Genomic DNA, 15,519 nt, shown 5'->3' on the forward strand with positions numbered 1-15,519 from the left:
AAAGTCTTTCTTCTTTCTTTTATTATTATTATTATTATTTATTATTTATTTTCAATATTCAACAATCCAACAAATCAACAGTCCCAACAGGCTAATTAAATTAATCTGATAGATTAACATTACTTTAATTTATATACTAAGGTTAACAACTACAACTTTGTTTATTATTATTATTATTATTATTATTATTAGTTCATTTGTAGAATTATTGTGATATGTTGTCATCAAGTTCACTGTCAAGAACTTTGTCATTTATCTTACATCCTCGTAAAATCAATGCAATTAAATCTAATCAATTAAATAGTGACGCAACAATATATAATAATTTGACATGACCAATGTCAATATCTAGAGAAATTAGAATCGACTAAAAATAAATAAAAATGAAAATAATTGGAATATTATTGATGAAGAAAGTTTATGCCGTTAGACTTACACTTTATTTATAATATAAAAAAATCTTAATTGAAATATTAAATAATTAATTAGTCTAATTCTTGGCTAAACACAAAATATAAAGCATAAAATAATCAAAGTTAACAAACTTTTGGTTGAGTCTAAAATAGAAATGCTAGAAAGCCTTAGAAAAATGCCAAAACAAATGAAACTTAAAGTTTTCATAAACGACAAAAATACAAATTATCTTAGCTTACTTTTTTATTTGGTTTGAAAGATGGATATGCGGATAGGCTATTTTAATATATCCGTCAGGGAGTATTGTCCCTTAACACTTGCAGCATATCTGTAGAGAAACTTACTGCACCTACGTCAAGGCCGAAGTTTAGGCCCCTGTATGCTCCAAGTCCTAAAGATTATGTTTAATTTTAACAAAGGGATATAGAGACTCGAACCCAAATTTTGAACGAGAGATTCAAAGGTCTTACCACTGAACCAACCCCTTGATAAATTATCTTAGCTTACGTCATAGCAAGGTAGTGACTCTTGTATGTCCTATTCTAGTCAGATTAGAAGTGATTTAGAGATTGTCTATTAAAATTACATTTTTATCCTTGACCACTATTTCAATCTTTTTTCTTTTTTTTTTTAAATAGAAAAAGATAGGTATCCTTATAAAATTATTGAATATTTTACCTACCACACACATGTATGGTGTGGAGTCCAGATCAATGGGTAGGTGCAAAATATTCGACAGTTTAATAAAAGTTTGTATCCTTGTTATTCCAATTATTCTAAAAAAGCGTTAACTATTTGTTTTACATTAAAAGATTGATGTTGCGTTTGGTAGAGTTTTGTAAATATGATTTGAGAGTATGAGTTGTATTTTGAGTTTGTGAGTTTTGGAATTATGATTTGAGTGTGGAAAGTTTGTTTGGTGAAAGAGTTTTGAAAATAATTTTGAATTGAATGGAGAATTTTTGATGTGACATATGATATTTAATACAAATATTTATAACACATAACCAAACATACAACTCAAAATTTTATTAAATTACATAAAAAAAAAAAACAACGCTGCTACAGACATCGACGAAGTGAGACGCAAATGCCTCGAATTGAGCTGGCAGTTCAAACTCTAGATTCATTTCACGCGCCTCACTCAGTGTACATCTCACGAGCCTTGAAGACTGAAGAGAACAAATCCGCGTATCTAGGAGATAGAGAGACAGACGACCACGACCCAAGGGCTTGACCCCGACGACGACAACGACGACCTGGGTGGCCACCGACGACAAGGAAGACCATCGTTGAGCATCAACCACGGTCTAGCAACCTCCAATTCGTCCAGTTTCTCTGAAAATTTCAGCCTCCAACGGCCAAGAAGCAACTGATTCGAGGTATTGCTTCAAACACATTCTTTGCTTTACCTTGGTTGAAATTTTCTTGGTCCATGATTTTGTTTGATACATGAAATTTTCTTGGTCCATGAAATTTTCTTTGCTTTAATTTGTTTGATACATGATTTTGGTGTTTTATATTCATGCATTCTAGGTGTTTGTTGAAAGTCCACATAGAAAGATTTTGTTTGGTTATCACCAAGCCCTTTACATTGTTTGTTAGCAACATGTGAGCATGCTTCTATGATAAATTAGCAGCAGATGCAATAGCTAGTGAGTTAGCAACCTGTGAGTTAGCAGCAGATGCCTAAACTTAGCAACAGGAAATTACAAATGCACATACCCATTGAACAAGTTCCTATGATGAATTCTTGACAAGAGAATGAACTTGTGACAAAAAATTATTTTAATTTCCTAAGGAAAATAAATGTTGAAACTTTTATCATGGACATACATACTACCCTGTCCAATTTTTGGTTTGATTAATTTCTTTTTTTAACATTTTTTTGTTTTGTTTTGGCCTCAATTTCCTGTAAAGTTTGGGTTAGAAATGAGTTATGATAATTATTTGTCTTAGGCTTGTGTATATGATGTGAATTTTTAAAGTGGAAAAAATTGTAAAAGAAGATGATAAAAAAAAGTACAGTCCTAGCATTGAATAGGACTTGTAAATAGGGGCAGTTTGCTTCAATCTGCAGTAATGGTGGGATAATGCTGATCAATTGTTGGTTTCTTCTTGGTTTCTTTTTTGGTTTGTACATATATTGTTTTTGAACATTATAACAACCGTGATTGTTTTTTCTTCAGGATATTGCAAGTGCAGAACTTGCTCCAACACATCCAATCCGGCTTGGACTTGCTCTTAACTTTTTTGTATTTTACTATGAGATTTTGAAATCTCCTGACCGTGCTTGCAATCTTGCCAAACAGGTGAGCTATTTTGAATTTGACACTATTGTTCTATTTTCCTGTATATTAAACACAGAATGATCTCCCAAAATTGATACACCTACTAGTGAATGCATAGATCTGGACATTAGCTCGTTAAAGATTCTATGTTCCGCAACAGTAGCCTAAAAGCATAAAGGCTTGTATCTTTAGGAAACATACTCTTACATATATAAATGCAAGTGTCAATCAGATAGGGATATAATGAAGGTTTCACCTCACATTTTATGTAAATTGAGTTTATTCATTTACAATTATTATTATTATTGCTCCTTTTTAGCACTAACTAAGCCCTATATTTATGAATTTGAACCTATAATCTTGAAAGAGCAACAAAATGATGGAAGGGTCAAACAATCCGAGTGAGGAAGTTCAAGAACCGCAGAGTGGTGAAGTTGAAGAATCTAAGCAAGGGATGTGTTTTACCTCAAAGCAACAAGTGTATGCATTTTATGCAAAATATGCGAAGCACCTTGGATCCAAATGCCCCATTTTATTTTTAGTTTTGCAGTAGTAATTTTATGACTTTGTTTTGTGAGCTTTGGATACTTCGGTTTGATTATGTAGAAATGTTAATGGTTGGAAGGTGACTTATTATTCGAATGGTTGGAAGGTGACTTATTATTCGAATGGGTTTTGGCTTCATTCAATTTTGGTTCAAATTGTAATGTAATGCTTTAAATTGGTTTGTTCATGATTATGAATGAGTGATCTTGAATTAGTTTGTTCAGATTGTATGACTAATGCTGAATGTTCCAAATGCTGATGCTGAATGTTCCAAATGCTGAATGGGTTTTGGCTTCATTAAATTTTGGTTGCAGTTGTTTGTCAAGAAATAGGTGAATGTTGAGAGTTAGTTTTGGTTCAAATTGTGTAATGCTTTAAACTCGTTTGTTCATGAATGAGTGATCTTGAATTAGTTTGTTCAAATTGTATGACTGATCTTGAATGAACAAACCAGCACAAAACTATTTTGAGAGTGATCTTGAGAGTCCAATATTATTTTCAAATTGTATGAGTGATCTTGAGAGTCCAATACTATTTTCCTAGAAGCATACAGTTTACAGCATAAAACTTTTTATTCCAGCAAACTCCACTATTCCTGGAAGCATACATTTTTTTTCCACCAACAAAAACATTTACAAATTCATGCACATAATGGTTGTTCAATTGCTAACATTCATTCAACACCCTGTTCATTTACTATACAAAAACATTCATTCATTTATTCACAAGAAAAGGACTGGTCAACAAGAAGGAAAACCTAAAACATTCATTCATTTTAAAGCTGAACTAGCACAATAACATCTAAGTTTACAACATTCATTTTAACATTAAACATATTAACAACATTGTTTCTTTCAGAATCATTCTTCTCCCCTCATCTTTATTATTCCTATGAATAGAATTAGGCCTCCATTGGATATTTGTTGCATTGCCATGTTGGCTAGTAGGTGCCCACCATGCAAAGTAATTGCACCTGCCATCTGCACACTTGAAGTAAAGCCTCCTTGGATTTTTTTGTGAGTCTGATATCTTAACGGCCACTTTTTTGCCACATTTGCAACCTCGATTTTCGAAAAGGCGACCATCGATGGTTGAACTAGTGGAGGTGTAAGCCATTGACATGTTACTCCTAATAGTGGCATTTTATCACATAATTAGTACATTATTTAGCAAAAAAAATAAAAAAAAGTCTCCATTAATAATGTCAAATAGCCCATGGAATTAGTACATTATTCAGCACCAAAAAAAAAAAAAAAAAGTCTCCATTAATAATGTCAAATGGCCCATGGAAGCACAAAGCATAATTTATGGTTGCACATAATTTTGAATTTACTGAAACCAATCTGGTTATTAGCTTGAGATGTGGCGTTAAATATAATTAAGTTACTGCACATAATATGGTTGCAAATAATATGGTTAAAGCAATATACTTAAGTTATTGCACATAATATGGTTACTGCACATGATATGGTTAAACCAAATATACTTAAGTATACATAATATGGTTAAACCAAATATGCTTAAGTTACTGCACATAATATGGTTGCACATAATTTTGAAGCTACTGCAAAATCCAATTTACTTTTCCAATCAAAGTCCTCCCAATGCAAATTGGGGGCTGCACTGCAAATCAAGAACATAATTCTCAATAAGGATGGTATTGTTAAATAAGTCTCAATGCAATCATGTATTTTACTTGAAAGAACAGTAGGCAGGAAGGAAGCAATCATCTATCTTAATTTTGCACAACATATTGGCACTGTTATGGTGTTATATCTACACCTAGAATTGTATCCTAATTTATCTGTCTCTTAAAGATATAGAGGATGTGACGCCCTCAAAATAATAACAATAAACCCATCTAATAGGACATACATTTACATATAAACTAACCACATTCTTTCATTGTTTAGAGTTCCATTACATAAGTATTACATGTTAACCTCATAACAAAATGCCCTACGGGCTTACAGCTTTCCAAGTTAACACTTGGTTACAACAAAGAGTTCTAACTCGTTTACACATTAAGCCCTTGGCTTGAAATTACATGTAATACATCAAAGTAAAGCGACAAAACTATGCCCGCCACAAGCCTCCCAGCTATGTCCTTGGAGGTGGCATGCTTCCTGTACCTGAAAATGATATTCCCATATAGGGTGAGCCACAGCCCAGTAGAAATACACTAAACCAACCATGGACAATGACTAAAACATTAGCAATTGATAGTTGGTCAACACTGATACAATCACATAAATTACATATTTATGTCAACGACTTAAAAGTCCCAATTACTTTTCATTTTCCCTTTTTCAACAGATAAGCATGCTAGCTCTATCATCATTTCCACAGATATGTATAAAAACTATATCTCACATTCAGATAAGCATAAAAGCTATATCCACATTCTCAACAGATATGTATATCAACAATATCCACAGATAAGCATACAAGCTGTATCCACACTCTACAACAGATATGTATATCAACAATATCCACAGATAAGCATACAAGCTGTATCCACACTTCACTTCACAAAGATAAGCATATGAGCTCTATCTTCACTTCTCTAGACAAGCATATGAGCTCTGTCTACGGAGTACATCCCCTATCTCCTCCAAATACCTATCCGGTTTAGAGGTCCATCCCCTATCTTCCCCTAAACCGCGGAGTACATCCCCTATCTCCTCCTCTACACATAACGCATATAAACACATTGGTTCTATATACAATCACACAATACAAACAATTAATGTATTCTAGCAACTGTCAAGTTCCATAACACATTCCATTGATTAGTTTCAATTTGCCTAATCAACATACATTGTCTACAACAATCACGACTATCCTCCACCGATAGCCCCAAGCAGTTATTTCTAAAACAGAAAATAAATGCACAAATGGATATTCAATCAACATTTCATTTCCTCATTTCTCACCAATTAATTATCCCAATTAATTAAACAATGTAATTAGGCCATTTTCCATAATTACCATTTCAACCCTTAGGTCCCATTTTCATCAATGATTCAACAATCATTCCATTTTTCTATGCCAAACATGCATCTAGGTTTATTATGAATAAAACCCCAACTTTTTGTAAAATTACACAAAAGCCCCAAACTTTCACAAAATTACCAAACCAAGCCCAACATCTCAAAATACCAAAATTTAAAGACAAAACCCATAGAGAGGAGTAGGATATCCCTACCTCAAATTCGGAGTCCCAAAGGAGAAGACGACAAAACCCAACGTGCTCCAAAACCCGTGATTTTCAGATTAAAATGAAGCCCTCGACGATCAACAACTTTTTTGTAAAGGCCAAAGGTGAGTAAATCACTCCTACTAGATCAAAACCTAGAGAGAAGGTAGTATCTAGAGTGAGAGGCTCAACAATGGTGTTTTTGGAAAAGTAAGAGAGAGAAGAGAAAGCAAAAAGTGATTTGAAAAGTCACAATTTCGGGACTTAAACCCAGTCTTCCGCTCGAGCTTAAAACACCCCGCTCGAGCGGCCACTCACAGACTTCCGCTCGAGCGGCCAACCTCCCGCTCGAGCGCAGAATGCACTCGCCCAGCACTTTTGCAGAACCAGGCCTCCGCTCGAGCTCCCAATCCCTACGCTCGAGCTCACAACACTGCACAACAAGATACTGGATGGATGTAATCTACGCTCGAGCGCCAACACCTCCGCTCGAGCGTACAGGCCAAAAATCTGAGCAACTAGTTTTGGTTTCTAAACTCAACCAACCTGTAACAAACCTGCTCAACACATCCTATAACTCAAATATAAAGTAAGAAAGGATGTAAACAAGATAGTAAACAACTACCAACATCCACGGACACATGTCCGGATCACTATACAACAAGGGTAAACCCGGGATCGCTATAGAGGATATAAGTAGAGTAATAAGGAAATAGGTGTGATTGTATTGTTATAGGAGAAAGTCTAAAGAGAGGTAAGGAAAGCACTCACCTATTATACATTTGCCAACATATACTATTAAACCTTCAATATTAACTACTCCATCTATTTAGCAAGGCTTTGGTGTTATAGAGTTCCATTTGATACATATTGGAAAAATTATACTCAATGGAGATTAGCTGTTGCTGCTTCTTTTTTTATTTTATGTTAGAGACTTACATATTAAGTATTCATGGCAAGGCGACGATTCTTCATATAAAATGGCCCATGGAAGCAACAAAGCATTTCATTGAGGCATTTTATCATAAACTTGCAATGCAAAATGTAAGTCTGGAGAGAATCACACCTACTTTCAATTCTTTTGGCACTCGACAGTTGGCACTCCAGAAAAACAAGAACAACAAACAACAACAACAAACAAGAACTTTTGAAATATCACACAACTTTTCATTATGGGGATTAAATGGAAAGGATTTATAAAATTAAAAAAAAAATACAAAAATAAAAGCAAAAATCTGTGGCACACGAGGTTGGCACTCCAGAAAAACAAGAACAACAAACAAGAACTTTTGAAAAATCACACAGCTTTTCATCATGGGGGTTAAATGGAGAAAAAAAAAATAAATAAAAACTGACCTTTTGTCGGTTGTCAATGGAGGAGATTTGGGGATCTAGGGCTTGGGTTGGGTAAACAAAGCAATGTGGCCGGAAGCCCTCCACCGCTGGACCGAATCACTTTGGTCTGCTTGCTGAACTGAATCACTTTTGGTGTTTCAGTAGAGAGGAGACCTAGAGGATGAGAGAGAGAGGCTGAGAGTTTTTGTGAGTTTTGGGGTTTGAACGGGTTTGGGTCAGTAAGTAAAGTGCAAGTGAGGAATGAGAATAGAGAGTGAATTACACGCATCGAGGCAATCGCGCCGCACTTTGTCGAGGCATGAATCATTTTCCAAAAAAAAATTTAAAAATTCAGAAAATATTTTTTTTCAAATATATAAAAATTAACATATGTCAATTGTTAAAAAAAAAAAAATTTTGCGCCGTTCCGGTCAACCAGCCGGACGACCAGTGGGACGTTTAGTGGGACGACCGGTTAGGCCAAATTTTAAAAAAAAATAAAATTTTGAAAATCGCGCCTCAGATAGAGTTTTGTGCAGAGTTTTGTAAATGTTGTGGAAATGTGATTTGAGTGTGGTATCCAAACATCATGTTGGAATGTGAGGGTAGAAATATAGTCTGGAAATCATTCCAAACAGAGCCGAGTTTCTCACTCTAAAAATTATTATCTTGATAAAAAGTTAGTAAACAAGAAATTCCAAAGTAAAAAATAAATAAACAAACAAAATTGATAGTAACATTAGGTCAAGATGAAATAATATAAGATTTATGTATTTTGAGTTCTACAAAGGTACATATTTAGAAAGGAAAAAAAAAAAGTATTTAGAAAATTGTTAGAAAGCAAATGTATAGACTAACATCACATAAAATTTAAGTCTTCATTATACATTTAATTTCTGAATTTTTTTATTTAAGTGAACAACATTTTTCATTTTGAGTTGCATCAATTCTTATATTATTTATTTAGGTATAACAAGTGTTAACAACTAATTTATGGTTGGTTTGCCTAATCTGCCACGTACACATCTAGTAGTAGATTTTAGGGGGACACTAGCTTCCAATTTCGAGAAGGCTGCGCCAAACCTGGTTTCAGATTTATACACAAAGGAGAGATAGTAGTATATATTGTTTTGAGAAGTTGGTAAAAAATTAATTTTTTGATTTTTTTAACTTAGTGTGACTCAAAATAGATAAAAAATTAGAAGCTGATTGTGGCCTTTTGGGAACTTGGCAAGAAGCTGCGTTTTGCAAAACGCAGCCTCAGTTAAGGCAAAAACGCAGCCAAAAAGCTGGATGAGTATTTGGGAAGGGACTTTGCTATAGACCCCCACTGGGGGTGGATCCCCACTGAGGTGGCAGCGTGTCATTCGTTCAAATCACAAAAAAAAAAAAAAAAAAAATTTACCAATGAGAAGCCTTCGTACATGACCCTCAGTGACCCCACGGGGGGTTTTAGGCATTTTTGTTTGGGAAGTTTGCAAAACGGCAAGGGTGGAATTACATGACTATCCTTCTTGTTCCAACAAGGAGCTAAATGAGCCCAAAAAAAGTCAAATAGTAAATTTTTAAAGTTAGGTGGGGTATTTTAGTTATTCTATTGTGATGTGACACTATAAATAAATATTAATTCAAAAAATAAAAAAAATAATTTTTTATTAACTTTTCAAATCACTTTTTAAAAAAATCAAAAAACTTGATAAAAAGTTAAAAACTAACTTTTTACTAACTTCTCAAAATACCCAGCTTCTCAAAAGGCATCTATGTTTCATTCGTAAAATAATTTATTATGTTATTGGTTTAGAATGTGACATGATCTTTGGAATTACGGAATAAATACATTTATTTATTGGTTAAAACATAAAGGATCCTCTCCTTTAAATAAAATTCATTATACTATTATTACACATTATAGAGTGTAAACAAAGTAATTTTAAGCTTCAATGAAACTAAAACACTTTTACTAACAATCTTAATAGTTTAAATTCACATAGAGAGTGTAAGCAAATTTCACTAATTTTGATTGAATCATCATTACTTGGTTTGAGTCTAACAAAATTTGTCAATGTATTAATAAAATTTTTAAGATCTTTTAATATATATATTTTTTTTCATGAAAGTTAGAAAACCAAAATATTTGTTTGGAAGGTTATTCGGAATATTGATGTGTGGATCGAAATAAATTTCAATCTTTTGATAATTTTCGAGGTACAATTTTTTCAATACATAAAAGTGAATGTTTTTGCTTTTTTCAAAGCTCATAACTATATCATGCCACTTTCAAAGAGTTTACTAATTCTAGAAGTTATTAATAAAAGTCCACATGAATTTTTCAAGTATTGAACACATGTTTGATGTAGAAATAAAAGGTAATACAATTTTCGTAATTAAGATATTTCATTGAAATGATGGTTGGCCTAACATTATCCCTAGACAATTCATCAGCCAAACCAATACTTGAAAATGGGACATACACTTATCCATGATGCTGTTGCCTTGCTAAACATCTAAAACGACTTCGTTTTAAGGGGGAAGGAATACAAAAGTTGGTAGTAGCATCGTTTGGATGGCTTCTAGAAAATTTAATACCCAAATTAATATATTGTAATACATCCATCCTAGTCATCTAGGGTTGGTTTGGGATGATTTAAATTAGTTTACTTTTTGACTTTTTGTGAAATATGGGTTAAGTTTGAAGTAATGTGGTAGAAAAGTGATGTGACTTAAATAAGATGATCTGACTTACGGGTTGTTTGGAATGTTCTAAATAAGTGCACTTTTTGACTTTTTATGAAATATGAGTTGGGTTTGAAGTAATGTGATAGAAAGGTCTTATAATGGGAGCGGAGGGACAAAAAAGTTGTCTTCTTGATATAATGCATTACAAAAATTTAACAAGCACATCATTACTCATATATATATATATATATATATATATGTATATATTATAAATGAAAAATGACATGAGAGCGGAGGGACAAAAAAGTTGAAAAATGGGTTGGGTTGGGTTTGAAGTGATGTCATTTTTTATTTTTCATTATAAATTTGATCCCATAAGTAAAATTATATGATTTAATCATATTTACTTTCAAAATAATTAAAATAGATGGTTTATTTTTGGAAATTTTATCTATAAATCACATTTTGAGGAATGGTGGTTTATTTAGTCCCAAGAATTTTTTTATAGATCAATTAATACCATTAATTTTAGAAATGTAGATTTAATATATTATTTGAAAATTAAATTTACTATATTTCCTTCTTCTTTTTTTCTTTTATGTTAGAAAGATAAGATACACAATTTATGATAATTAAATTTGAGATAAATTTTTGTACGAGAATCTTTTTTATTTGAAAAATATTTCAAAAGAAGTATAAGAATAACTTAAAATATAGGATTTTTCAAACATTTCAAAAGGATGTGACTCTTCAAACATGTCAAAAGGAAACTCCTTATGTTGTGTTTGGTTGAGGGATTTGAAGAAGGATTTGGAAAGGGAAAGGGAAAGGGAAAAGGTAGGTGAAATGTAAATAAAACATATCTATATTTCACCTAATTTCACACACATTTTTCATTTTCCTTTCCAAATCCCTCCCCAAATTCCCAAACCAAACACAGCGTTAGTAAACTTTGGACATATGTATAATTTCAAATTGTGACATTCAAATATAACACTTCAATGAAACATTCAAAAAAAAATCCTTAGTATATTATTTCCAAACATAACACTCCAATATAACACTTCAAAAAAACTGTTTAGTGTAATACACAAAAAAATTTCTTAATATACTTTCTTCAAACATCTCCAAAAAAATTATTTAGGCCTCGTTTGGGAACAGGTTAATTTAGTAACTTTTTGGCTAAAATATGAGCTAAAAAAAACTAGTATGTTTGGGATGACTTTTTAACTTTTTATGAAAAGATGTACAAAAAGTAAAAAAAAAAGATAATTTTTGACTTTTTAATATGAGTTATTGACTTTTTAACTAATTTAATAACTTTTTAACTAAAAAAAAAAGTTTCCAAACGAAACCTTAATGTAACAATATTTTTATTGGAGTGTTATATGTTGTAATACATCCATCCTATTCATCTAATTGTTTATAGCTTTGATTAGAAAAGAGATTTTGTCGTTGAAATTTGATCACTTTTTTTTTTTATTTCCTACGATGAGTTTTGGTTCCCACGTTTGAGGTCTCGCTATCTTTACTCCTATTCTCTCTCATGTCATATTTCCTTTATAATATATCAGTGCTGATCCATGTTATGCACGACATGTCAAAAAATTAATAATATATTTTTATATAAAATAATATAAATAGTTAAATTTTTATATGTAAATTATGAAAATAAAAAAGATTAAAATTTATAATTTAAGTTTCACAATTTTATCATAATTTATTTATTATTTTTTAATCTATCACAAATTTAATCATATAACTTTCAATCCCTGCCAGAATTGTAAATTTAGGTAAGCGCAATCCAAACAACTTAAGTTGAGTTTAAAAATTGAATCACATAATTTTTAATTAAGTGGTCACCTATAGAGAAATTTAAAATTCAAATTGAATTTTAGTGGAGTTGGGCAAAAAAAAGTCATATTTAACTCTATAATCAAATTTTGTGCGCGCAAGAATTTTCCATCAAACCAACTAAGTTGTGGTTTGGCATTAACTTTTTTTTTTTTTTGGTTAGTTTTTTTTGAGTTAATACTTTTTTTAGTTTAAGATTAAAAGTTTATTTGGTTTGATTTTTTAAAATTTTTGTAAAAATATATGAAATGATTATGATTTAAATATGATATTTTGTTTTATTAGCCTATTTGATCTATTTTGTCTTTTGTACTTTTAGCCCAGTGAAAGCTAAGCCTTCATTTGGCATAAGCCAAAATGAAATTTTGACTAAAATAGTTACAAAAAGACAAAATAAATTTTTTAACTCAATAAGACAAAATAAATTTTTTAACTCAATAAGACAAAATGTCACATCCAAACCATAATTATTTCATTTTTTTTCCTTACAAAAGTTTTAAAAAGTCAAAATAAATTTTTTAACTCAATAAGACAAAATAAATTTTTTAACTCAATAAGACAAAATGTCACATCCAAACCATAATTATTTCATTTTTTTCCTTACAAAAGTTTTAAAAAGTCAAAAAAACCTATCGCAAACAAAATTTTTTAGCTCCAAGTTTGGCATGTTTTGAAAAGACAAAAAGTCAAAAAGTCACTATCCTATTTAAGTCACATCATCTTATTTAAGTCACATCGCCTCTCTAACGCATCACTTCAAACCCAAACCCAACCCAAACCCAACCTATATTTCATAAAAAGTCAAAAATGCACTTATTTAGATCATCCCAAACAACCCTTAATGTGCTATAAAAGTGTATTTTTTGATTTTTTAGCTAAAAAATAAAGAAAAAAAAGATATATGTTTAGAATAATTTTTTGATTTTTTATGAAAAGATGTGTAATAAAATATTATAGTAAAATCAAAATGATCATTCTACTCTTGTTAACTTTTTAAATTTTGGATAATTGAATTCAAAAAGTAAAATAATAATTTTACCCTCTAAGCTTTCCCCAGAAACTTCTCTCAAATAGTATAAATTTTTTAACTTTTTTTAATAACTTTTTTATTTTTTAACTTTTATAAATTATTCCAAATAAAACAACTAAAAAATTAAAAGTCAAAAAACTCATCACAAACTAATCCTAAATTAACAAGCTTCACTCCCTCGGCCCATCTCTACGTAGGAGTGGTAGGTGGCTAAATCAGAAAGTAATAAGAGGCGGCTTCCTTTCAAGACTTGCTTGCTCACCGCGCCTCATTCATATTTGGCTCCCTCTTTGATCCTTCTCTCCTCCTTCCTCTCTCTCTCTCTCTCTCTCCCCTTCCCTTCTCTTTATATTCTCTACATACACTCAAAGGACTCTTCAACCTGTAAACTACATGGAGATGGAGGTGTTGATACCAATTACAGATTTCGACTTCAACAGCGGTAGATCTTCACCGTGCTTGCTGACCGCTCCATCGACTCCAAAACGCTTCGGTGATTGCTTCTTCAGCGCTCCCACCTCCCCAACACGCCTCTCTCAGTTTTACCGTGACTTCGATGACTTCTGTGTACAGAGCACTGATTTTGATTGGGAAGAAAAACCTGGTACGCCTAAATCAATCAAACCATCAGAAGACAATTTTGCATTTGATGTCAGTGAGGATATGGAGAAGATGATTGTCCCAGCTGAAGAACTCTTCCATGGTGGCAAAATTCGGCCATTAACGCTTCCAACTCAACCTTGGAAGAGCTCATCTATGTCGCCAAGATCACCAATCTCACGTATCCGTGGCGCTTTCTCACCCAGGAAGAAGAAAGAATATAACCCATTTGAATCTGCAATCGGAAACACCAATAGCAGCCATAACAGAACAGGGCATGAGAGAGGAAGAGAAAGGGTTGTTTCCTCAGAGTCACAGAGTACAAGCCACGGACGAACAAGATCGCTATCTCCCTACCGGGTTTCGAAGTACCCGTGGGAAGAACAAGAACAACAACAACAACAGCAACAGCTGCAACAAAACACAAAACAATCTTCAAATACCTCTTCTTCCACCCTGTCTTTCTCGTCTTCCAAAGGAAGTCACAGGAAATGGAGATTGAAGGACTTTTTCTTGTTCAGGAGCGCATCAGAGGGGCGAGCATCGGACAGAGATCCACTCAGGAAATACGCGGCTCTGTTCAAGAAACATGAAGATGCCAACAACTCTTCGAGCTTCAGATCCATGGAAGGATCCACTACCAGAAGAAAGGGGACAGTTTCAGCTCATGAGTTGCATTACAAGGCCAACAGAGCAGTTTCAGAGGATTTGAAGAAGAAGACATTCTTGCCTTACAAGCAAGGTATTCTGGGGCGTCTGGCGTTCAATCCGACTGTCCATGCACTTGCCAACGGTTTCGGATTTTCCCGTAAATGAATCATATCATACCATATTTGAGATTCAATTTATTTTTGTGTGTGTCAAGATATATAGTTTTGTTCCTAGATGTGTGAAGTTTACTCATTCAGTTGATATACCAAATTTTAAGGTTTATGTATTGGAGTAGTGGAAATCAATGAAAAGTTTTTGCAATTATATGCTTTCATTGATTTTTACAACCACAATTGCTGTGTGAGTACATCTTCATGACTCTTTTTTCATGATGACTAGCATTATTCCAACCGAAATTCAGATATAAGTAACTGGTATTCTGTAATTGTAAGATTTTTTTTTTTATTTTTTAAATAAGTATTACAAGAGTTTTAGAGGCTAGTATCATTTTTGTTTAATTATTCGAAAAGCACAAAAAAAGCCTGGAAGGAATGCAGACTTAACCAATGTGCATGCATTACCAGACCCAAAATATTTTATGACCATAAATATAAATATAAATATAAATATAAATATATATATACATATATATATATCATGTAGCTTTATTTAATGTCAATGGGGCTGTGTCACGACATTCGTCACGTTTGCTGAACCATTGACTAGCCAAAAAGATCGTTAAAGATAAAAGATCAAATAATTGAAAAATATTTTATTTAGTTTTTATTTAAGGTTGTGGCATTAGAATTAGAGTCGTCCATGTAGAAAATTCATGGCCAACTTCTAAATGAGCTGAGCACTTCATCATGAAAAAACCTAAATCAGGTACCCACACCTCATACTGCTGACTAAAACAGCGCAAG

At 32.5% G+C, this 15,519-nt stretch overlaps 1 protein-coding gene and 2 long non-coding RNA genes across 3 annotated transcripts; 2 read left to right on the plus strand and 1 right to left on the minus strand.

Moving 5' to 3' along the window:
* Positions 1 to 1,028: 1,028 nt before the first annotated feature.
* Positions 1,029 to 3,347, plus strand: LOC114271121 (uncharacterized). Its single transcript, XR_003632227.2, has 3 exons — positions 1,029 to 1,796; positions 2,604 to 2,726; positions 3,073 to 3,347. It is a non-coding gene; the product is annotated as an uncharacterized LOC114271121 (long non-coding RNA).
* A 596-nt stretch (positions 3,348 to 3,943) lies between these two features.
* LOC114271196 (uncharacterized) lies at positions 3,944 to 8,086 on the minus strand. Its single transcript, XR_003632260.2, has 2 exons — positions 7,807 to 8,086; positions 3,944 to 4,380 (listed from the first exon to the last, which is right to left on the minus strand). It is a non-coding gene; the product is annotated as an uncharacterized LOC114271196 (long non-coding RNA).
* Positions 8,087 to 13,738: 5,652 nt separating this feature from the next.
* On the plus strand, positions 13,739 to 14,761 carry AR781 (DUF1645-domain containing protein). The gene is made up of 2 exons (XM_082918793.1): positions 13,739 to 14,313; positions 14,467 to 14,761. The coding sequence occupies exons 1-2, from the start codon at positions 13,739 to 13,741 to the stop codon at positions 14,759 to 14,761; spliced, it is 870 nt and encodes a 289-aa protein (XP_082774919.1).
* Positions 14,762 to 15,519: the final 758 nt, after the last annotated feature.

Source organism: Camellia sinensis, chromosome 3 (assembly GCF_055761805.1).
Source record: "Camellia sinensis isolate YWXY chromosome 3, ASM5576180v1, whole genome shotgun sequence".
In the NCBI taxonomy this organism is placed as follows: domain Eukaryota; kingdom Viridiplantae; phylum Streptophyta; class Magnoliopsida; order Ericales; family Theaceae; genus Camellia; species Camellia sinensis.